The 25,911-nt window shown below is 39.7% G+C and overlaps 1 protein-coding gene across 2 annotated transcripts in view; it reads right to left on the bottom strand.

Moving 5' to 3' along the window:
* PRTFDC1 (phosphoribosyl transferase domain containing 1) overlaps positions 1-22,850 on the bottom strand; it is a 47,800-nt gene extending 24,950 nt beyond the window's left edge. For both annotated transcript variants that reach the window (XM_069859505.1, XM_069859506.1), the window contains exons 1-3: positions 22,794-22,850; positions 18,570-18,676; positions 15,430-15,613 (exon numbers count right to left, since the gene is read on the bottom strand). In XM_069859505.1, coding sequence (XP_069715606.1) covers positions 15,430-15,613; positions 18,570-18,676; positions 22,794-22,826 — 324 coding nt within the window. In that variant the 5' untranslated portion in view covers positions 22,827-22,850. The remainder of the gene's footprint in view (positions 1-15,429; positions 15,614-18,569; positions 18,677-22,793) is intronic.
* Between the last annotated feature and the right edge of the window lie 3,061 nt (positions 22,851-25,911).

Raw genomic sequence — 25,911 nt, 5'->3', positions numbered from 1 at the left:
GATTGGAAATATAGATATTAAAATTCCATCTAAACTAAGTCATGTCTTTTGAACTGGGTGGGGCACAGAATTATTTCATCTCTTTTACATCTCCTGAGATCAACATTTGGACATAGCTACAGTTACAAGTGAAATGAGTTGGGTGGTCTCAAGAAAATATATTATAAACAGGACTGCTCATCTGAAAATTGCACCAAACTGTGAACATCTGTTACTCTTCTAAAGAAACAGAATCTGGAGAACATTAGCACAGGGCTCACTAAAACAAAGAATCTTTAATCATGGCAAAAATAGTAGTTCTAACATAACACTATAAATGCACATCTAAATTAAGAAATATCGAGACAGGTCATTATCACACCTTTAGTTACTATAGTCTGCACGGTTCACATAGATTGTCTTGGAAAAAAATGTGATTAGCTTTTTCTCCCAAAATTAATCAGGGAAGCTCTTAACAAAGAAAGATGTAATCATCAGACCTGTTCTACTTTGCTTTTTGCCACTTGGGTGATACAACAGATCCACCAACATAAGGATTCCCATGAGGACAGCTCTCAATTTGCACCATCATCCCATCTCCTGCAACTGGGTTTTCCAGGAAGGTTTTGACCAAAAAAAGCCAGACCATCACTTTCCATTGTTCCTAGGAACTTCAAGCCATTGAATACTGAGCATCACCAAGGCTTCCCTTATCCTTCCCTAATAGCCAAATGAAATGGCTAGGACAGAATTACTGCCTATGAGGTTTCTGGCTTATACTCACAATCTGCAGTTTGAAAAACAAAAGCCAAGCATAACTTCACCAATACGTTTGGTGCAACTTGCCCATTAAAGCAGAGTAGAGTTCAGTCTCCACATTCACTTTGGCTTTCCTTTTAATTTTCTGTTAGACTGGCATTAACTGCAGATGATCTATGCTGCTTCTGTTCTCAAAGGGTGACCCATGACCTTGAAATGCCTCAATTAAATGACCTTGAAATGTCTTAATTAAAGACAGGATTACTCTTCCTAATTTAGGTATCTGGAAGTTAAAAGATCTAAATTCATGCATCCTGCACTCCCTTCACAATCAATGGAGAAAACAAAATAGATTATGTAAATAATAGATTATGTAAATAATCTATTTCACCATATAGGAAATCTACAGCAAATAACTTAGATCTGGACATCTGACTGTGAGAAATCTGACACCAGGTGAGATGAATCCCAGCTTAAGAGATGAGATCAATATTTTCTTTCTAAAATCCCCACTGCACACTCAGAAAGAAATTAGTTTCAAGCACATTTACCACAAGCACATAAGACACAATGATCTTGACTATTTTCCATTGGTAACATCCTGAAATATCTATTCAGGCTCTTTCTCACACAAACAACTAACACAATTCTCCTTGGTACCACTCCAGGGTAATTTGCTTGTATGTTTACTCAAAGGTTTCATTTTAATCTAGGTAAAATACATTTGAGGAGAGATTTTAAAAGATACAACCAATCTAATATTTCTTCCAAGTTATGTAGTTAAAAAAAAATATTAGCAACCAGTCTTTGCAGATTTATTACAAAAACATTACACTGGATGATTAATAGAACTTTACAATCTAAACTTCTTGGAACAGACATACAAATTTACCTATATGTTCACCCACTGAATGAAATCAATTGGATTTCATGGGTATGGGGTTCATGATCATCAAGAATGGAGACTCAACAAACCTCAGTAAAACAATAACTTGCATTTGATGGTGGAGGAAGGATAGCAACTGGGCAGGCTACACTAAAGGTAGGTTTGAAGGTGGTTTGAATAGTTACATTTTTAATGGTAGAACAAGGTGGACAACATGGAAGCCAATGGGGAGGAGACATTTTCCAGGTTAACGAACAATGAGTATTAGAACAAAATTCTTGGTAGCTGCTACACTAAGGAAAATCTGAGACTTTGAAACATCACATGGACACAAATGACTTAGGACATGGATATGTTTTCAGATACATGGTTACAATACACTGCTGCAACAGAAACTGAAAATGACAGAAAACCCAAGTAGAAATAAATGTATTACAGACATGCTAAGAAAAAACCACAATGCTCAGATGAAAACAGAGCAGCTGTGACAAGAAATTACTTTCCAGTTAATATCTTTCAAAAATGAAACCACATAAGCTATGTCTCTCACACAACTTTGAAATAGAAAACTATTACTTCTATATGTCTTAGCTGCAACAAACTGATTCATAACAAGTGTTCAGCACTTAAAAAACAGCACTGCATAAATTAATTGCAGGTACCAGTAGAGTTTAGATAGGTATACCTGCAATTACAAAGACTTCTGCTTTGAAATTATATACTGTTCAATAATTATGATACCTTTCGTTACATGACCATGCTCTATCATCTCAGTCATGGAGATAATAATTAAAATGAAAATTTTCACGTGCCAGTTTGGATGCTGACACCCTAGTATAAACCGTCTTGCTCTGCAGCCTGCCTCCTGAGAATTACTTCAATATACGAACATACAGGTCAGTGGAGTGTCAGTATAGCATCTACATCATCTGTTCACCTATTTTGACTGCCAGGTAAAAGTGAAACTGATATATAAAGTATAGGCTATGAAACTATCCTCGATATATCAGCAGAAGTAAGAACATCGGTGGAGTAGTAATACATAAGAGGCTGCACTTAGAAGCAACATATACTTGAACTGATATAATTTCTTCTCTAAAGAACAACTGCTAAGAACAAAGGACCTCAAGAGTGTAGGCCAGAACACTCATAGCAGGAAATTAGAAGGATGTCCCAGGCTTAAGCAACATTCAAAGCAAGTAAGCACTAGTAAGTATTACTAGTAAGTACTAGTAAGTACTGTGAAGCTGGAGACTTGTGCAAACGAATGGGAATAATACGGATTGCTTCCTAGACAGGAAAGCATGCCTTTCCTTCTCCAGAGCCAAATGCATACCAAAGGGCAAACTGCAACTTCTGGGCACACCCACATTCAAAATAATCAAGTACCAGGTCACTGATACCTTTGTTGGAGCGCTTTGAACACCTTGCAAACAAGCTGACAATGCTGAACCAACTGGAAATCAAATATAGTAACCTGGCATGCATCCATTGTCAGAACACCACCAATTCTACCAGGACAGTAAAGGTATATTTGCACTGAAGCACTGTTGGCTTTGTACACGTCTGGTAGCTTTAAAACTGCCTTCTTGAACTGGTTGGTAACCACCCCACTGACTATGCTACACTGACATCTGTCTTATTGCTTTTGCCAGGATAACCTACAATACTAAATTTTAAACTGCTGTAGGTATATCTATCAGAGCTCTGCTTGCTACAGTGTAAGACTTACTTTACATCTGTATGCTTAGATCTACAATATAACTAATTCGAGGATTCCACTTATTTTTCATTCTTTTTTTAAATTTTATTTTCCCTTGTTGTTATTCCTTAACCAAAAGCTCCACCACACAGGTCTGGACGTGCTTCAAATTCAGGCTAGTCTATTCAGTTCCAGGGAAGGCCAGAGTTCTGCAGTAAGGAAGTTGGCTTTGGACAGAGAAAGACAAACAATGAACTTACTGACAGCGAAGTACTCCTTATCAGCTGACCTATGGTAACACATGCTGTAAAAGCAAGGCAGATCATTCACCTTAACACTCAGAGCAACCGTAGGTTATTAAACTTAATAAACTGGATTGTTTACAATCATCTGTTCACACATTCAGTAATTCCCCGTGTGCCAGGACTGCAGTACACCTTCTCTGTATTGAATCAAAAGAAGTTATGGTATCTTGGAATAGATACTAGAAAATTCATCCCCTACAGGAGTTGCTTCCATGGAGATTCTCTGGTATCTAATGAAGCATAAACTGCCACTGAACAGGTGATCTTGAGTGCTATCATGAAGCACATGCAAGAGAACGTGATCAGGCCCAGTCAACGTGGGTTCACAAAAGGCAGGTCTTGCCAAACTAACCTGATCGCCTTCTATGACAAAGTGACTCGGCTGCTGGATGAGGGAAAGGCTGTGGATGTGGTCTTCCTGGACTTCAGCAAAGCCTTTGACACAGTTTCTCACAGCATTCTGCTTGAGAAACTGTCAGCCTCTGGCCTGGACAGGCACACACTCTCCTGGGTGGAAAATTGGTTGGCTGGCCGGGCCCAGAGAGTGGTGGGAAATGGTGTGAAATCCAGCTGGAGGCCAGTGACAAGTGGGGTTCCCCAGGGCTCAGTGCTGGGTCCAGCCCTGTTCAATGTCTTTATCAATGACCTGGATGAAGGCATCGAGTGCACCCTTAGCAAGTTTGCAGATGACACTAAGCTGGGTGGAAGTGTCGATCTGCTGGAGGGTCGGGAGGCTCTGCAAAGGGATCTGAACAGGCTGGACCACTGGGCTGAGTCCAATGGCATGAGGTTCAACAAGGCCAAGTGCCGGGTCCTGCACTTGGGGCACAACAACCCTATGCAGTGCTACAGACTAGGAGAAGTCTGTCTAGAAAGCTGCCTGGAGGAGAGGGACCTGGGGGTGTTGCTTGACAGCCGACTGAATATGAGCCAGCAGTGTGCCCAGGTGGCCAAGAATTCCAATGGCATCTTGGCTTGGATCAGAAACAGCGTGACCAGCAGGTCCAGGGAGGTTATTCTCCCTCTGTACTCGGCACTGGTGAGACCGCTCCTCGAATACTGTGTTCAGTTCTGGGCCCCTCACCACAAGAAGGATGTTGAGGCTCTGGAAAGAGTCCAGAGAAGAGCAACAAAGCTGGTGAAGGGGCTGGAGAACAGGCCTTATGAGGAGCAGCTGAGAGAGCTGGGGTTGTTTAGCCTGGAGAAGAGGAGGCTGAGGGGAGACCTCATTGCTCTCTGTAACTACCTGAAAGGAGGTTGTAGAGAGGAGGGTGCTGGCCTCTTCTCCCAAGTGACAGGGGACAGGACAAGAGGGAATGGCCTCAAGCTCCACCAGGGGAGATTTAGGCTGGGCATTAGGAAAAAATTCTTCACAGAAAGCATCATTGGGCACTGGAACAGGCTGCCCAGGGAGGTAGTTGAGTCACCTTCCCTGGAGGTGTTTAAAGGACGGGTGGATGAGGTGCTGAGGGGCATGGTTTAGTGACTGATAGGAATGGTTGGACTCGATGATCTGGTGGTTCTCTTCCAACCCGGTTATTCTATGATTCTATGATTCTATGAAGCTTTTCCATTTCCAGTCAAGGCATTTGGAATGGACCTCTCTTGTCTGTGGTCTCAGACATCAACAAAGGTGAACTCACAAGCAATGTTAATGCAGTTAATACAGGCTATACTTGCAAATATGAACGTATTTGCTCGGGGCAAATGTTAAAAGCTCTAAATTCTGTACACTGTCATTTTGCTGGAAGCAAGTGTTCAACACTACATTCCCACCTACTAATAAGTTCTGTAGATATACAGAATAAAGATATTTCAAATATTTTCAAATAATGAAAACTTTCTAAAAACATGACTTTGTACATTATCTACTAACTACCCCGCAGTTCTACTGCAGGTAAAACTTTCCTTAGAATCTCTAAACAGAGATATGATTTCAGTTTTATTGGCATAAAGTAACTCTACAGGAAAAGGGCCAAACTGTTGTAAATTGCAGTAGAATTCAGACCAGTTAACTTGGCTAATAAGGACTACAGACAATAAATTATATCATACTTTCTTTCCTGGTGTAGCAATTAAGTTTTATATATTTGCTTGGTATTGGTTAAATGGGTTGTTTTAAGAATGAGGCAGTAAGATTGCAGCACTGCATATAACCATGTGGCACAAACAGCACCTGTACACTTAAAAAGAACAGCGAGAACTTAAATCAAGAACATGCAATACCAAATGTTCATAATTGTATATAAATCAGAAACACAATATGTCCTCAAAATGCCGGTTTGTTTCCGTATCTGCAAAACTACCAGGATAAGGAAAGATACTAAAAGATTCAGACAGCTGTTCAGTCCTGTGAGGTGAGATTCATACTTTGTCTCCAGAGATGGGAGGCAAATAGAATTTAAAACTTACAGGCAAAAAACAATTTAGGAAGCAGAATCTCCAAATCTGCAACTCAGGGACTCACTTCGGACTGCCAGGAGGTATTACTAAGAGTGTCCACCTTTGTGATAATAAAAGGCCACATTCTTGGCATAGGAGACTTCAATTTTCTTTCTTCTTCAGCTCTCAGAAGACAACCATAAACTAAAGAACATAGCAAAAAATCTTCCTCCTGCTACTATACTATGGTAAAAACCATAAAGGACATCAAGCATGCTACAGCCAATTCTACTAGACTCAATTAGGAAACAGTCACTTTGGGTCCAAGTCCGTGTTAACTGCAGTATCCATCTTTTACCCAATTAAATAGCATTAAATGCATGAACATTACAGCAGCAGAACTCGAAGCCATGTTTCCCAGCATCAACACAGGGTCTCAGCATGCCAGCTGGGACACGACTAGATGCATATGTAACATCTTACCCCATTTTTAAAACTGTGTTGTAAAGTAATCAACAAAAGTAAATTAACATTGTGAAAAATCACATAGTAAATTTGTAGTTCTGTACTAAGAACCCTGTCCCTCGGGGGGTTCTGAAAGCAAATGAGAAAACAGCTTTCTCCAGACAAAGCACAAAGTACTAATCTTCTGACCCTGACTATCAGCAGTTCCTAGGATTTGGTGATAAAAGGAAGGTAGGACAAGAATCTTCAAATTTGTAAAATAGCCATAGGCTGATGAAACAGATATATGGGTATAAGCAAATTCACCAAAGATGAGACTGATAAAACCTCAAATGCTTAGTCCCTCCCAGCAATCTAGAGTCTGTTGTATCAGACTCTCAGATCTCAGTAGCGCTGTCTTAAGTAGCACTATGTTTAGTCCCTTGGCTAGTGACAACTTGGAAACTTTTGACAACACATGTATCCTTTGGAAGTTTTTTGCAAGGTTATTTTCTAGTATCCCTTCTCTATTTAAATACTCTAAATCCTGTCTATCAAATGAGGGAGGGAAAGAATTTTATATCTGTCATGCTGATAAGCACTGCAATAACACAGTACCGCTGTTATTGCTATATTTATATAAAGTAACCTTTTTGTTGAATGCCTTACAGCACCCCTGGGGTGTGGCACTGCATGCACATTACACATGCTATGATCTGTTTTGAGAAACAGCATTTAAGAGAAGCCAGTAAAAGCAAAAATTAGAACCCTCTGGCTTCTTTTAATTAATTTTGCCCCATTTCAGATCTAAATATAGAAAACCCACACACTAAACTATATATTTAGTATCCAGATAAGTAATCAAGGTGATCTTTTTCCAATGCATTAACATGTCACAGTACTTTCAAATTTGTCAGATCTTATTTGTACAGCAGGATTCACAACCATTATATTCTGGACCTTTTGTATACATAAGAGCCTGTCTTCCTGTCACTGCAAAAATCTGTGAAGCAGACTGAAAAGACAGATTACAGATCTCTCCTAATGATGACATATAGTATTGCTGGAAATGTCTAGTAGTAGCTTGCTGTATTTTTGGCGGAATAGGAACCAAAACATTTTATTAAGACTAGACTTCATTTTTTTTAGGCTTTGTAATAACCCACTGCATATGGTATCCAGGGGAACCTCAGAACATAACTCTTTGAAAAGATGACCTCTTGAATGCTTCTAATGAAATCCCTTGGTGCTTTGACTCTGTTCAAAAACCGACCAATTTAAAAAGTATCCATGGTCTCAAATATTATGATACTCTAGAAACCTGGATTGCTTAAATATACTAAAGATTTAAGCTCAGGAAAAAAAAATAAATTAAAAAATTTAAGAAAAATGAACCTCAGTCTAAAACTTCATTCATAGATAGTAGCTGTACCCTTAGATTAACATACTGTAATCAAAAACATTTATTCCAAATTGGAAAACATTTTTTCAAAAGTAAACATTACAGCTTGTTAGAAAAATGTGACCCTTGGGGAGACAAATTTCTTCAGAAAGATTAGAAAATACCTCTTGTGGAGTTTGCATTAGATCTGAAGTCCAGGAGAACAGAGTACCAATCCACAAGACAGGAAAACTGTAATTTTTTTTCTTTTTAGAGAAAAGAATTCCACAGCTAAAAATCACAAATCAGTATAAAGGAAGGCAATACCTAACCAGGGAAGAACAGATAAAACTGAAAAGTATTTTGAAAAGGCAAGTAATTACTTGCTTTAACAGGCCCCGTAAGTGCCTTAGGACAATATTCTGATATTGCTGGAGAGCTGCAGCACAGCTCAGTACCACTCTGCCTTCGCTGCCACATCTGTTCTCATTCTGTCCCCATGGCAATCAGGCCACTTCCTACTCAGTTCTCCCCCCGGCTGAGCTGTTTGGTTCCCCCCAAATTTTTTATACGTGAGTCACTGAAACACTTACTCATACTTAAAAAAAAAATCACTAAGACTTCAGATGGTGCTAACATATTTAAGCGGTGTGTAGGTGTGTCATCTGATGCATAGTTACCAAGATCATCCCTCTATGAGTAAGTTTTACATTACAGATAAACCCGATAAACTGACTGTATGATAGGCTTATTATGACCTTTCCTGAACTATGCCCACAAATTAACGCCTACTTACATTATTAGCAACATTCCAAGCCCGTAAGCGGTGTCCAACAGGAAAATACTACATGCTTTAATTAAAATAACTTGACTCAGAAACACTTACTTCCTCTTTAAACTCAAAACAGCCTTGAGTAGTGATGGCTTTTAGGTCTCATATCTCACAATGCTGCCATCATGTTAAATAGAAGCTGTAGATACCTAGAAAGAAGAGCACCTGCTTCCAGACCTGAGAAGTTCCATGACACTGAATTTTAAGGTCATACTTCATTACATAAAGCATAGCCTTCTCCAGCTTGGCTTATTACACTATGAAAAGTACGTTGGTTCTCAAAAATAATTAAGGCTGAAATATCCATGCTTCCTTTGACACCTCTGAGGAGCGTCTCTCTGATGAAGAAGAGAGGTGTCTGAGGTTTGCCACAAACCCAAAAAAATATTCCATTTTTAAACAATTCTTAACATTTGAAAAATGAACATTTAGACACAGTTAGGAGGACTCTGAATTGTAGTATCTCCACACAAAACATTATCTGTTTCCACTGTTGCTCACCTTCTTAATCACCTCAGGTCTTATTAAGCTTCAGGCAATAACTGAGCATCAGAGACAGAGATAGCACCAGCTCCTGCTTAAGACTTGGGACTATCTTTGGCTTGGAACTGCAAAGGACCTTTTACTTGCTAGTTTTAGTAGGTTAGAGCATTACACAGAGCTTCCACTCATAAAGATACTTTGACACTAACACCATCTTATCCATTCATAGACATGGAAAAGTACACAGAGGTAAAACTCCTTCGGCAAGTGTAGGAGTAGTATTCTAGTCCCAAATCTCTCACGTGAATCTTGCCTGTAAGACATCTATTTGGAGCACTGTCTACAATCACTAGAACACATTTCTCAGAACAGCAACAACTTTTAAGGTGTACATCCTTCACACTGGTAGCTTCTGTGGACTAAATTAATGTCATATTTTTGTTGGTCTTTGGCTTCTAAAAGCGTATCATGCTACGAAATTCTCTGTACAGGTGTTCACTGTCACAGTGCTGACTGCAAGCCATGCATCTGAAAAAAGTTAGAAGAGTTTTTTTAGTTTTGGAATATCTAGTAGTACATGCAGTCTCTCTCCAAATTAAATAAATAAACCACATTTTGCCTACACTGAAACTATTTATTTGCATGTCAAACTGATAATTCACAGATAATTTGGAGTTCAACCCTGTGAAAGTATTGCAGAATTTGGTCTTAAAATTGATAGGAATTCATTCCACCAGGTAGGCACCAATTTGTAATTCTTCCATGGCTAATCAATATCAAGAAGATTACACGGTCATCAGCTAAACTGTGTGCATGAAGTAAAATACTCACAATCTGCCCAAGAGATAACCTATAAATACAAAAGCTACTGTGGATTCTCTTTCATCTCAGGACATCCATTTTTCTCAGGAGTTCATAAATTGTCGTTTCATCACACAGCGGCTTGGAGATAAACAACCAGTGCAACACTGGTGTAGAGTCTGAGTATAGATATGAAACACTAAATGCAAGCAATGCACTTAGTTGTCTCTTTCATGTTGTAAAATGAATTTTGAAGTTACTTTTAGAGTCAAGAATACATTGTACTGCTTTCAGATGTAAAGTTCATATTGATTTTAAAAAAATAAGTTCCATACAGTAAAATTATACTGAATTAGAATAGGTTATTATTCAAAGCTGGAATACACTTTACAGCCTTTTCTACTCTGATTATAGTCTAAATGCCTCATGCTGCTGTGATGAAAGTATTTAGTAATGGTGTATGAGAAGTAAAGACACATGACCAAAAAATAAATAACTTTACTACATTTACTAACTGGCTTTCAACTTACTCATTACAAAATCCCTTTTTTTTTCCTTACTCCTACAGCAGAGAGATTTAGCAAAACTATTTACCATGATGGCTTCATATCGCAAAAACATTTAGATTTCTACTAAACAATGCCTGTTTTGTTGCTTGTTTTTGGAATTTTGCAGCACTAACAGTCCTATTTATGCCAAGATTAATAACCAACACTTGTAAATATATTTCAAACAACTGGAGGCTGAAGAGGAAACAGATCATATCAACAGATTTCTTTGTGAATAGACCTGAATGCAACCATTGTGCGTGGATTATAATTCAGAGGTCACGTTTTCTGTTAGTTACATTCCAAAAACCATAAATAACGTATTAATTTTAAAGAATTACATAAACTGACCGAATCCCCATAAACATCTAGAAGTTTTCTCCAAGTGACTACGAAGCATCATTCCTTTGAAGTTCATTCATATTTTTCAGGATGATTTTCAACAATATCTCCTTGACAACAGAATATGAAAAATGCATTTCTAGAATCCTCAATTCAGATACTATATACAAAACAGATCAATGTTCTGTGAAAAATCCGTGCTCAAGATGGAATTTACAACTATGATGTATAATCTGATTATCAACAATTCATCTACTACTCTCTTTCAGAAGTGCACTGCACAATTTCAAAATAACAGAGATGATTGGACTTCTGTCACTTTAGTCCACACAAGAATAACCAAAGAAATCACAAAAGGATTAGATGATACTGTTGCATCTATTAGTAGTGGATTAGATTTGATAAGCCAGAACATCCTCTTCTGTCTCAAGCTCTAATTCAACCTTTATCTTTATCAGCCTGTCCTAAATTGTCTCTTCCTTAATAATCAAAGAGAAGCTCTAATTATGGTTCATGAACACTCTACTCTTCCAGTACAGTTCTCATGCAATGCCTTTTTTACTAAAATATATCCCACTGAGGCCTTCCCTTTGTGACATCCACCTCCTTCTATCGCTGTGTTCACTCTCTCTTTTTGTTCATCCTTAAACATTCTTTCCTGTCTAGTCCTATCCATTAATTTGTAAACAGCCTGGTAAAATATCTTCCTGCTTCTACTGCTGTACTTCCCTCTGGATTCTTCCTAATTAGTTCTTCAATCTGCTAATGTTACCAATATCACAAACATATTAAAGAACTTCTGGATCCATGTTTCTTACCACTCCTGCTGGTGTCATATTTTCCTTGGATGACACTCTCAAGTCTAATTTCTTCCTCCATTACTTTTCGTCCTTGACTTCAACTTACATTTTTGAAAATAATTTTGAATTCTGTCAGTCTGGAACTCTCACCTCTTTTCAACTTCAGAGCTCTGATTCCCTATGAAAGAGAAGTCACTCAGGAAAAAATTCAGCATGGTGAAAACTGAATATATTAGATTTTATTCATCCAGTTTTAAATTCAAAAGTCTGCAGACAATTCCACAGTTTCCAACTTATGCTAGATTCAAATCCATTCTCTTAGAACTTAATATCTAAGAAGTCACCAAATTCTATCTGTTCTTTCATCAGTGTTTCTAGAATACACTGTGTTCACCTAAAACTTGGCATGCAACTTTCCATATCTGCATCATATTTCATGGGAGGACAATTCCAGTGCTTCCAGAAAGATACTGCCTTACCACTTGAGTTCATTCAAAAAAGTTTTTGTTTTCTTCTCTCTGTCTCTTAAAACTCATAGCTGCCTATTCTTTTACCCTTAAGTCTATGCAGTACTTCCATATAAGTTTATTTCTGAAATCATATTTTCTAACTCTAACCTCAGTACTTTCTTTTAATTCGCTCACTGTGCTAGAAGCTTGTAAAGTCACCACAGAACCTCTAATCAAATCTCCTTATTTTGAGCTCATTGAAATACACAAAATTAAAATGAGAACAAGTGTATCATATCACCTGAAAGTCTACAAGAAATGACATTCTCTAAAAATCGTATTTCTATGGAGAATGATCTGACATTCCAATTTGAGATAATGAAACAAGATGGCACTTGCAAAACACAGGAAAGTTTCTCATAAAAATGTCCAAGCTTAGGCATTTATGCCAATACTTCGCAAACCAGACAAAGCCATCGTGATTACAGAAGTGCTAGCAGCCACTCATCTTATTAATATCCAGAGAATCTAAATGCTCTGTGCTTTTTTTAAAAAATAAATCCATTTTTATGAAGAAGTCTAGAAAAGAAATGACAGGCCAAACTTCCAGCTACTTGATATGAAAGCAGATCTTAATATACCAATTAAGGATCTAAATTCTGGAATGTGATGACAGGTTTGAAAAAACAAAGAGCCATGTAAATCTGGTCATATTTTCAATCACCTTTGATCTGAAAGGTAATCATGTGAATATACCAGATACCAAAGTACAATGTTTTCCACTGATTCTTTGCAGTTAAGGTGTACTTCCAGTGATGCTGAGATCTGACTTTGGGTTACAGTTACTGCCAATTTTTGCTACACAACTAAATGGAGAAACCCCACTTTTATTACAACCTCTAAAAATCAACTAACCTTTCAATATTGAAGCTGGAATGATACAACTCAAGAATCCCATGAGTTTGAGATGAAATTAGTTGTTGGATTTAAACAGCTGGAGAGGGGGAAGGAGACATATTTGAAAGAATTATATTGACAGCAGCAGGACTCCCTTTAGGAAAGAAACAGAGAACAGTTAGTAAAAGATAGCAGGTTAAATAATGTGAGAAGAATCGTGTCTATAAAATGAAAAGGAGATAACAAGACAGAAAAAGGAGTTGAGAGCAGTAATAAGTCTTAATAGAAAGTGGAACAGAAAAGGCAAAGGGAAGCAAAGAACTGGAATCAATGATACTCCGAGACTTCATGTAGAGTCTTACCCCTAAAGCTGTAATTATCTGCCTTTGATTAAAGTGTAAAAAAAAAGCACGAGAGGTATGTTAACACAGAATAAACTGAGATGGGGAATTTGTGAGTCTCATATAAGGCTGGGATAAAGGACCACTCCAACTAGCAACAGTGAGTTCCTCAGGTGTTCTGACCACAGCTATCTTGACAAGGGTATGTTCTCTAAAGCCTGCAACTGGACAGACAAAATGATAACTCAAAACTCAAAGGATGGCAGGTACTGGTACTTCAGTCAGCATTACGTGTATGCATGTCTCATGGACTGAATCTACCAATATTAACGTCATTTCAAACTCATACTGCAGTGTCATTCAGTTTCTCAAGACCAAATATCAAGAACTGTTTCAAGCACTCAGTCAAGCACAGCTTCAGGCTCTCGCTATATGGCACCTGTTTGGATGCACTTCTTAAAAAAAAACAAACATATTTTATAAAAATTAGATGCAAGCACTAGTTCTAAGGAAGCCACTACCTTCCAGCTAAAGCATGGGGTTTAAATCCAAAATATGCACAGACTCTAAATGCTAGGATCATCTAGGACTTAGCCTTGATAATTTTGTCCTTGCATAACAAAAACTGTATTGCAGTTTCAGCTTGATAAAACGTGCTTTTATTTTATCCCCTATGCAATGATGTGAAGATTTTCACACTTCTGTGGTTTACATCTCCTGGCACTCATTGGTTATGGGTTAGTATGGCTAATAAGAGTTGATTTGCCACCAAGGAAAGCAATTTTAGAATGAGGGTATCCTCATATTGGATAAAAGATAACCCAATAGGAAATGCATGTGCATTACCTGTATGCCAGGTGCAAAATAAAGACCAATTTAAGTAATTTCTTATTCACAAAGCAGTATTATTGAAGAACTATCATCACTACACCAAAAACCTTGAGTATAATTTCCATGTGCCTTTATGTGGGACCAACATTATATTTTACTTTATTAATTTGTTCTGCAACACTGCTAAATACCTAGAAATTGTACAATATTAGCACTGCACCAGTCTTTCATAGATCTGACTAATTCTTGAAATAGAAGTGCCAGGACCAAATCCTAACCAGATGGCTATAAAAGGCACTCATCCACTTCTTTTCCATAACGGAAAAAATTTAGACTGGATTTGTGATAGTTAGGAGAAGTTTATGGTCACAGAGGTCTGAACAAAATGCCAACCAACCAACATCTGTCTTTGGAAAGGACACAGAGTTATTGTGGGAACTATCGTACCAACAAGTTGCAATTGTACTCAGAGCAATTCTATCATCACTCCATTTTTTCAGTGTACTTGCTGAGATGATTCTTGGACAATTCACTTCTAGAAATGCTCCCTCGCTATGGAGTGTTTACTGCCGGGTGGAATATAAAGGTACAGCTTATACAAATAGAAATTGTAATCACATGTTCCAAAAAGGTCGGTCATGTCACTCTCATTGCCTCACTGAAACAAATGAATTGCTACTGCATAATTTCCTCTGAAGATAACAGGAAATCTTGATCCTTACTTCAACAATGGATTTGCCACAATGGCTTGTTTAGTTTTCTTATAAAACACTATCATCATCTAGTGGTACATTTTGCTACCATGTGAACCGCATGTTATGCAGATGAAAGCATTTCTTAGCATTAAAACATTTAGAACAAGACATTGTTTTATTATCTTGCAGTTATGCCAAACTATGTGAGGGTGGGGGTGGAAAATTAAGTAACATGGAATAAACTTGACAGAATTGTTGAGTATTTTAAGAACAAACAACGCACCAACATTTCACATGAAGGGAATGTGAATAATTTTCTGTCCAAAAGTGAAGACAGAATAAATAAAAAAATACATCTTGAGGATGCTTAACATCCTCATTCATGCTATCCATAAAGTACAAAGTGACATGAGCAAATATTTTGAAAGTAAAACGCACAGGTTTTTCAAAGAAAAATGCTTTTCATGTTGTTTTTCTTATATTTTTTTTAACAAAAGATTTCCCATTTACATAAGTCCAGCATTTATTAGGAATATACAACGAGAATCTACATAAATAAGTTGTTGACTTACGTGGTAACTTTTCAGTCTAACAAAATCAACTTTCATGGAGATGAACCTTTCTGAATTTCTGCTGAGATTTTTAATGTGCTCCACAAGGTCAGCACAGAACTTGTAGCCACCTTTGAGAACACAGAGAACCACAATATCATTGTCTCCAATGTCTTGCACAATGTCTTTGGCCAATCGTTCTGTCCTGGGGCAAAGAAAATTAAGGATAAATAACATTAGATGCAAATTCTCTAAGTTCATGTTATGCTTTCAGTGTGGTTACAAACAAACACTATGGTGAGCACACAGGTTGACTGACAACCTGTTTCAGTGTCTCAGCTTAGCTTGACTGGCTTTGGATCAAGTGCACAGTAGCCAGAGATAGAGTAATGGATGTAAGATGCAAAGTGTGTGAATCAAACTGGTTAAAGTTAAATGCATAAATTCCCCAGTTATAGAGAAGAGAGCAAAACATCTCAGTGTACATTGAATTCTAAGCATTTCAGAGACTTTGGAGTAAAGAACGCAACTTCGCCTTTGGTTTTACCTCACAGAAAATATCAATACAAAATACTCCCATACAGTTGCCTAACTTGCTATGTTAGTTACTACCCAAGAACAATAAATTAAGTGAAAGATAGGGAAGAAAATTATTAGAAATTTTTCACACTGATAGGCTTTGGAAGACCCCACCACTAAAACTTTAATAAAAATGTACATGAATGCTACAAAGAAATATGGAATAAATCAAAATTTTACAAAGAATGTAAGTGTACACTGTCACTATTTCACATAACAAAAAAGAGGAGTGCAAAAAGCTTAAATGACTTGTTCAAGGTCTCACATGTAAGAAAAATCAAAGTTATGCTCCAGTTAACCCAGAATTACAGGCTTCCCATATCTCGCTTCTCTTTGAGAATTCTGCATTGGAAGCAAAATGTGGCAGATGACCGAAACCCAAAGGTACACTTTATGCCATATATAAATTTTCAAGATAAAAATAATAAACATGAATGCTTATCTTAAGTATTTATGGCTTTGGTTTCTAAAGAACAAGGTAGATGGCATTTCTAGACCTCAAATGGGGTACCAGGTCATTTCCAGATGCAAAGCAAGCATCAACAGAAAACTCAACAATGTCATTTGATGTTCTGAGGAAGAACAGCTCAATGCATTATTTTCTGTAAATGCTTTCACTGGTAAATTCTTTAATAGATCTCTGGATTAGCAGCTTCAGTGAGACTGGACTTCTTGTCAGGATGCAATTCATTAAGTAATCCTATAATCTACCCCGTGTATTTCATGATTACTTTTTTTGTCCTTTTGTTTTCTCTACATGGGAATCCATTTGCCACATTAGTGCCACTAACTTTAGTGCCACAAACTTTAGTGCCACTAACTTTAGTGAGATCTGCATGTGCGCATGTACCAGAAAAGAATAAGCTCTACATTGAAGATAATGTAATAGTTATGAGTAAGACTTGTTGCTTCATTTTCACATCTTTGTATTTGCACTGCTCAAGTAAATTCCATATAGCAGTGATTGGAATTTTTTGGATTCTGAAAAACAGAAGATATCAATAGATGACCTTGTCTAACCTCAAATATATAATTCCTTTTACTGATGTAAGAATGAAGATTAGTTAAAGACTTTCATTACTTTACTGAAGATTAATAAACCAGTCTTTCATCACCTTGTATCAAGTCTGAGAATAATGGGGAAAACTGCTCATTAAGAAGAAACACTTCTCTGGTGATTTTCATTTTTTTTCATGTTCTTCAATAGTTGTTTGAGGAGCTGAAATTTCCAAAAATTCTGAAGATCACTTTCTATTTTAAAAGAGTACAAACTCCAGCATAGGAAAAAAATGTACTGATTTAAATTTCTAAATAAAACATACCATTTTTTTAACCTATATTTAATTCCTACCAACTGATAAGAGGATTTTCTCAAGTGCTGAGAGTCTTCTTCCTACATGAAAACTTTGCATCCTCTTCCATTAGAACAGAATCAGTATTTTCTGCTGGAGTACAAACACTACACTGGAGTTCAATGCTTACTTCAAATAAATTTATATTGAATTCTATAATAAAATAAGTTGCAACTTATTATTTTTTAAAAACAAGAGGAACTAAAAGTCAGTTGATCCTAACCAAGAGAGATGAAAAATTCAACAAAATGTTAACCGAAAAGGCAATGAAAGAAAGCTTGTGTTTAAAAACATATACAGGAGTCATAGCTCTTCCTTATGATGGTTATTTACAATTTTCTTTCAATGAGTAACAACAATTTCAGTACTTGCAATTGGCTCTTTAAATACGGTAGGTAGAAAGCTGCAAGCTGCAAAAGTCCTATGACATTCCATTCAGATGTTCCCAATAAATAAACTGTTGAAAATTACCATTTCCACCTTGTAACTTTTTCCTAAGATTTTTAACAGTATGTCCAAACAGTAAATGAGCATGAACAGTAAGCTGGACTGCCACAAATATTAAAGCAGCATAAAATGACTACACTGAGAGCATACAGGAACTGCTACAAGGTAGCGAATAAGGGATGATCAAGCTTTTCCACTGCCACCCTCCAAACCTTGCATGTGGACTCAAACTGTCCGTGACATGCTTTTCAGTTGTGCTGAATAGCAGAAGTTGGGAACCATTAGGTTGATCGATATTAATGATTTGTATTAGGAAGTTGCCAATATTGCATATAACTGAATGTAGTTTTCCTCTTTTTTATATTAAAAACACAGGACAGTTAAACTGCAAGTGGGACATTTAAGTATAACTACATACAAAGCATTGTACTTGCCCTTTCACCTTCAGTTCAGCACTCCCATCATTTACATTTAAATGCCAATTTCACTACATGATCACAGTCTCCTTTTTGTGGGACTCGATCTCATTCAATGCCCAAATCAGAAAACAGGTGAAAGAAATCACACAGGGAGTTGCAAAGCCAACTACAAGTCTAGCATATTCTAACCTTCAAGCAATTTTGTATTTTTTCAAATTAAATAAACAAAAGCATTTTCATAATTGCTAATGTAATATTTTAGGACAAATGTTATATACACACTATCCATGGTTGATAGACTTTATAAAAAAGAATACTACTACTGACCAAAGAATTGAACTAGTAACATTCAAACTACACATACCTGTCAACAATAATGCCATGAGGTATGAGCACATATTCCAGATCTCCATAGTAGTGCTGAGGGTAAGTGAACAAATCCAGACTGTACCCAGGCCAGTTGTCTGAAATCTGAATATCAAATAGTACTGTTAAGAATACTTCATGGTGTTTGACAATATGTAACTGATATAAAAACAGTGTTGTAGTACACTCTATTTGCTGAATTAATCATATGACATACTCTCTTCTAGTTATAACCTGCCATTTCACTCTTCCTATTAATTATTTTGCTTCTCAGTATATCTCAAAAATCAAATGCTACAGGTGTTCTTCCCCACAGAATGTTGGACATTTCACCTGAAATTACAAACAACTAGATAGAAAGAGGAAATATTTAATACTAAACTAGTGGTAAGTCTAAGTTTCAAACTCAAAATGCAAGCTTAATAATTATATGTGCAATTACACATAAAAAAGTGTAAAAATCACCATTCTCCAAGGGTAAATTCAGACACTGGGATTAAAAGTCAAATTAAATCATATATTAAAACTGTACATTTCTGGTTTAGAGGTATTTTAAAGTTGCACATAAATGAATTATGTGGTTCATGGATCGTATCTGCACAAAAACAGTAGAAGATTGTACTTCTTGCCAAGGATGAGGTTCTTAACATAGATAAGTCATCAAAGATAAGTTACAAATGTTCGCATCTCATCTCACTATCAGCTAGTCTGTAAATCCATACATTTACAGAAAAAACATTTTACAGAATTAATATATGTTACTTTCATAAGTATTAGAATACAACAATTAGGAGATCCCACAGCACACAATGGCTGCAGAGATTAAGTAGGGCAAAAATCAACCTACACGTAAAGGCTTCAGAAAGCTATGAGGATGCAAAGTAGCTGGCACAAGAACTAAACAAACTCCAAAACAACAGTTTTCCTTACAATCACATTCCTCAAGTCACATATTGCCTTTCTTCTGTCTACAGCATGACCACATAAACCTTGAGCAAAAGGACAAATGTTGAGAAGCTTGCCTTCATGATGAAGTGCACATCGTACTCACATCTCTGCTAAACACAGACTTTAAAGGACCACCACTGAAACTAACCTCTACTTACGATTTCACATAGTGGAGCAATAAACCACATCTCAAAAATATCTAGGCTATCACAACACATTTGATGTCGAGCTGTTCCCCTACACGATCTTCTTAGGCATAGCTCTGCCTCATACTTTAAGGAAACAGTGCTCTGCCTTATGGATTTTTCTCTGGTTTGGGTTTTTTTTCTTTGTATATTCATTGACAGCTGCAGGCACCTCAACTCTCCTGTGTTCTTAACTCTGCCCAACAGTTTCTGTATCAAAAACAAGTTATTTGTTGTTAACTACTCCTGAGAAGTTGCCCATGAAGAGGTATCTCCGAGATCACTGGAATCAACTAAAGCCTTTCCCCTGACTTACACAAGTCTTGAAACTACAGAAAAGAAAACAGTTACTTAGTTATGATCCTCATTTCCATAGAAACAGGAGAGTATAAATATCCTCCTTGGCGAGGTTTTTACCTAGAGGCACATATTGCTCCAAAAACACTGCTGCAGAAGGCCTGGGAAGCCTATTTTCCCATCTTCATTTTCAGTACATATAAGGGTGGCTGACACTTTTTAAACATTTTGTAGCAATCAACCATCTGGCATGTGCTCAAAAGCATTTTAACATAAAATGAAACAATTTCAGATAGTGCTCTAAATTGCTTAAGTACTATAAACAACCACTGAGAACTCTAGTCGGTATTGCTTACTTAGGCATTCTCATCAAATTGCATGTTTTTAGTGTGACGCAGAAGATCAAACTAAATGGACAGAAACTGCTTCAGAATTCATACCAATTCAAAGTTTTTACTTAGGTTCCAATAAGCACTTAATGAAATAGGATCAGGACAACACTTTCACTCTCCTACCTATCCTTCTGGTTGTCTTGAATAAAAGAATATAAACTGCATCACTTTGCAATAATATAAAAGTTCTATTTATGCTCACTGGCATCTGACAAATGAGATTATATTTACATGTACTTTCTAATTAATAATTTTTCTAATATAAGAACCTTATTTCATAGTCTTCCTTTTAAAAAGGCACTTCCCAGCAATAAGGCCTAGAAATTCTCTTTTACCCTGCTATTTACAGTGTTATGCTATATGACAATTTTCAAGTAACTGTAAATGTTATGAGTCTTCTGCCTGTTAATTTAAGGGAAAAAAAAAGCAATTATCCTCAGGTTAATAACTAAGTATCAAAAAATATCCACCCCAGATTAAACTCAACTTCTATTTACTTCTGGCTTTTAGCCCTTGAAAATATGAAGGAAACAGTTGCAATTGTCTCAATAAAAAGACGGTGTTCAACTGTATAAATAAACACATATAGTAACTATATTGGTGCACAAGTGTGTAAAAAAAAAGTCCTACAGTGAAAGAGTGAGCTATTGTTCAAGTTCAGGCTTGGTGTGTTCAAGCAGCTCAGCAAAATTCTTCAGTCAGTCTTTAAGAAGTTGAAGTGAGTGTATACAAAAACGATCACAAACACATGGCACTACAGGAAAGTGTTCCCTTCAGGCAGAAGAGAAAAGCTGGAGACATTCCATAGCAACACCTGACATACCGTAGCAACCCCTGACATTCCATAGCAACCCCTCTAGACAAATATTGCTAGTTTTGTTGTCTGGCAAGGTGGGTATGTGTGAGGTTTGAGCACCATACTCGCTTCAAAGCAACAATGGATTTTGCTTTGGTATAAAACAAGGGAACAAGCATCAAGCAAAGTCCAGCTTTTGTAAACTTACATCACACTGCACTGGTCTTAACTTTTCACTGAGTTTGGGGGGATTGGGGAGTGTGTGCACACATTTGCTCGTGGCAAGCAGAAGAAACCAGAACAGCAGAACACGGTTTTGAGCGTGCACCTCCTCCTTTGCAATACCCCGCTCAACACAGTCATCGAATCATAGAACAGTTTGAGTTGAAGGGACCTTAAAGATCATATAGTTCCAACCCCCCTGCCGTGGGCAGGGACACCTCCCATTCGATTAGGCTGCCCCAGGCCTCATCCAACCTGGCCTTGAACACATCCAGGGATGGGGCAGCCACAGCTTCCCTGGGCAACCTGTGCCAGTGTCTCACCACTCTCAGAGTTAAGAAATTCTTCCTGATGTCTAGTCTAAGTCTGCCTCTCTTCAGTTTATATCCATTGCCACTAGTCCTATCACTACAAGCCTTTGTAAACACTCCCTCCCTTCAGGTATCCAAAGGTTGCTATAAGGTCTCCTTGGTGCCTTCACTTCTCTAGGCTGAACAACCCCAACTCTCTCAGCCTGTCCTCATATGGGAGGTGCTCCAGCACTCTGATCATCTTTGTAGCCCTCCCCTGGACCCGTTCCAACAGCTCCATCTCCTTCTTATGTTGAGGATTCCAGGACTGGACACAGTACTCCAGATGAGGGCTCACAAGAGAGGAACAGAGGGACAGAATCATCTCCCTCGGCCTGCCGGCCACGCTTCTTTGGACGCACGCCCTTTGAAAATGTCATTTATAGCCCAGGTGTCAGGAGAGGGGGTCGACGCGCGGTGGTTTTGGGCAGAGCTCGGTGCCGGGTTTCTCCGGCGGGCGACGGAGGGGATGCTGGAGGGGATGCTGGAGGGGATGCTGGAGGGGATGCTGGAGGGGTGCGGGCAGGGTGTGAGACAGAGCCCTCGGCCCTGGGCCACACCAGTTCGGTTAAAACCCCAGTGCCACGCCGGAATTTGAACGCGCTTAAGGCGGTGGCAGGGACAGGATTTGCTTCGCAGGAGGATCTGGTTTGTCCCCCGGAACAAGGCGCACACGCGTTCGGCTCCGTGCGCCATCGCCCCGCTCCGCAGGCGCTGCCGCCGTTCGGCGCACACGGAGCGAGGGGCGGCTCTGGCGGCGCTCCCGGGCCGCCCGGCGTTCCGCTGGGAGCCAGGCTCGGCCGCATCCCTGCGGACCCGACCCGGGGCGCTCGAGCGACCGCGGCCGCCGCCGCCGCCACCCGGCACAATTCCAGATGGCGTTTCCAGCGTGGAAACGGCCCGGGGCGGCGCGGGGAGGGAACGGCGGGGACCCCGGCCGGGCAGGAGGGACGCGGGGGGACGGGCGGGGGCGGAGGGCGAGGCGCGGAGCGGCGCCGGGGGCGGGGAGGGACGGGGCGACGTTCGTTTTACCACCACGCCGCGGCCTCCGCCGGTCCCGGCCATCTTCTGCCCGCCCGAGGGGCTGCGCGGGGCGGGGCCGGCGGGGGCCGCGCTGCGCCTGCATGGGCGGGGGGGCTGGGGGCAGGATCCCCCTGCCTGCTCCCGGGGCCTGGGGCAGGGCCCTAAGCTGGAGAGGCAGCCATCGGTTTGTCACAGAATCGCAGTATCACCAGGTTGGAAAAGACGCACAGGATCATCGAGTCCAACCATTCCTATCAACCACTAAACCATGCCCCTCAGCACCTCGTCCACACGTCCTTTAAACACCTACAGGAAAGGTGACTCAACCACCTCCCTTGGTCAGCCTGTTTCAGTGCCCAATGACCCTTTCCACGAAAATTTTTTTCCTAATGTTCAGCCTAAACCTCCCCTGGCGGAGCTTGAGGCCATTCCCTCTTGTCCTGTCCCCTGTCACTTGGGAGAAGAGGCCAGCACCCTCCTCTCTACAACCTCCTTTCAGGTAGTTGTAGAGAGCAATGAGGTCACCCCTCAGCCTCCTCTTCTCCAGGCTAAACAACCCCAGCTCTCTCAGCCGTTTCTCATAAGGCCTGTTCTCCAGCCCCTTCACCAGCTTTGTTGCTTTTCTCTGGACTCGCTCCAGAGCCTCAACATCCTTCTTGTGGTGAGGGGCCCAGAACTGAACACAGGATTCAAGATGCGGTCTCACCAGTGCCGAGTACAGAGGGAGAATAACCTCCCTGGACCTGCTGGTCACGCCGTTTCTGATACAAGCCAAGATGCCATTGGCCTTCTTGGCCACCTGGGCACACTGCTGGCTCATGTTCAGTCGCTGTCAACCAACACCCCCAGGTCCTTCTCTGGGCAGCTTTCTGGCCATTCTTCTCCTAGCTATCTGCGTAGTGCATTCCTTATGCGGATGAGACAGGCTCAATCACCACAGGTCTGTAATGAGGGGAGGGAATGCAGGCTGAAGCGCTGAAGCTGGGCTGCAGACGAGGTCACGGGGCGCGGGGCGCAGCAGTGGTGAGGGCACCGGCCCTGGTGACAAGAGTGGTGGGATGGTGGGAAAGCTGTGACACTGCGAGGCCTTGGCTAAGGTAGTGGGACCTGGATGGGCTGGAGTGGTGGGGCTGTGAAAACATCATGAAGGCCAAATGCAAGCTTCTGCAGCTGGGTCAGGGTAGTATCAAGCATAAAGAGGGTCTAGGCAGGAAATGGATTGAGATTAGTCCTGAAGAGAAGGACTTGTAGGTACTGGTGGATGAGAAGCTCAGCCTGGCACTGCGCACTTGCAGCCCAGAAAGCCAACCATATCCTGAGCTGCATCAAAAGAAGTGTGACCAGCAGGTCGAGGAAGGTGATTCTGCCCCTCTACTCTGGTGAGACCTCACCTGGAATATCACATTCAGCTCTGGAGCCTTCAGCACTGGAAGGACATGGATCTCTTAGAGTGAATCTGTAGGAGGGCCAGAAAGATGATCAGAGGGCTGGAACACCTCTGCTATGAGGACTGGATGAGAGAGTTGGGGTCGAGAAGTCTTGAGAGAGATCTTATAGCAGCTTAAAGGGGACCTACATGAAAGCTGGGGAGGGGCTCTTTATCAGGGAGTGCAGGGACAGGATGAGGGGTTATGGTTTTAAGCTAAAAGAGGGGAGATTTAGATTAGATATTAGGAAGAATTTTTTTACAGTGGGGATGGTGTTGCGCTGGAACAGGTTAAGCAGAGAAGTCATGGATGCCCTGGCCCTGGAGGTGTTCAAGGCCAAGTTGGATGGGGCTTTGAGCAACCTGGTCTAGTGGAAGGTGTTGCTGCTCACTGTGAGGAGATTGGTCTAGATGACCTTAAAAGGTCCCTTCTGACCCAAATCATTCTATGATTCTATAGGATTAAGCTGGTGTAGTTTAAACTGACATTTTAAGAGGCATTCACTTTAGGAAGAAAAAAAAGGATGCCAGAAAGGAAGGTTCCAATAGGTCCTTAATCTTGCTTTCCATCCTTGCTGACTTCTGAACTGGTGCTCCTTCTTCCCCACTGCTCTGTATGTGCTAGAGCAAGCTATGTCTTCCCAATGCCTTCAGCCCACTGCCATGTGGCTCATGCTGTTGGTATGGTAGAAGAAAACCAATCAGGAACCATGCAGCCCTCTGCCATCCTCCTTCCAGTTCTGTAAAATTATTATTAATATTTTGCTTTCACACCCTCACAGATAAGATTTTTTTTTTTCTTTTCTTAGGTTGCTCTGGTTGTTGTCTGTCTGTACATTCCCAAATAAGAAGTTCAGATTTGGACTTGCTCTATCCTTTTTTGTATCCTGCTTTTTGGGAAAAATGCTAACAGCCTTAGTCCACTGTGGATAAATTTACAGCTTTTCACTTTCTGAAAAATGAATGTTGGTTATGATTTCTGGCATTTATTTGTGAAATGTACAACTGGTAGAATCCTGCCATTCCTATTAGAAATTACTAAAGGAAGAAAAAGTTGTTTTGAGGGTAGACCTGGGCATAATGAAATATCCCTAGGGATACCTGAGGGGCTCTTGTTGACCCAGTAGGAAGGTATTTCTATTTGGTACACTACTTCTGCAGAATGTAGTCATTGAGACTTGTAGGACCCAAGTTGTAGTCATAACAGATTAATCCAGGGGACACTATGGGTGTGTCTGCACTAGAGTGTGGTGTCTCACATAGGCTGGTTTTTAGGTGCATCCTGTTAGTGCGCTTACATTGGAACTAATAGGACAATTAATAGCTTAGGAATTTGGCGTTAAGAAGGTTTCTATAAATGAATTCCAATTAAAGTCTGGCTAAGTACCAAACCAATTGAAAATTATCTTGTGATAAATGCTTTGTTTCTTATATAAAGCCAGATCTGTTTGCTTTTTGGTGGATTAGGGAACTGCCCTTAGAACTCTCACTACAGGTGATAATATGTCTGAAAGAACAGAAGACCAGGTTTATAAAGTGACAGAGGCTGACTCAAGAATATGTCTGCCTCGGAAGTAATGCCTGTGTATGAAGACTGAGGTATGCTGGGAAAAAATAGTTCATTTTCACAGTCCTTTACAATGCACTTAATAGAAAGCAGTGAATTTGATAAACAGTGTATGCAGATTTGTATGAACCTAC

This window comes from Phaenicophaeus curvirostris, chromosome 6 (assembly GCF_032191515.1).
Source record: "Phaenicophaeus curvirostris isolate KB17595 chromosome 6, BPBGC_Pcur_1.0, whole genome shotgun sequence".
In the NCBI taxonomy this organism is placed as follows: Eukaryota; Metazoa; Chordata; class Aves; order Cuculiformes; family Cuculidae; genus Phaenicophaeus; species Phaenicophaeus curvirostris.
The sequence above is the reverse complement of the archived record's forward strand: the minus strand, read 5'-3'. Positions and strand labels throughout refer to the sequence as shown.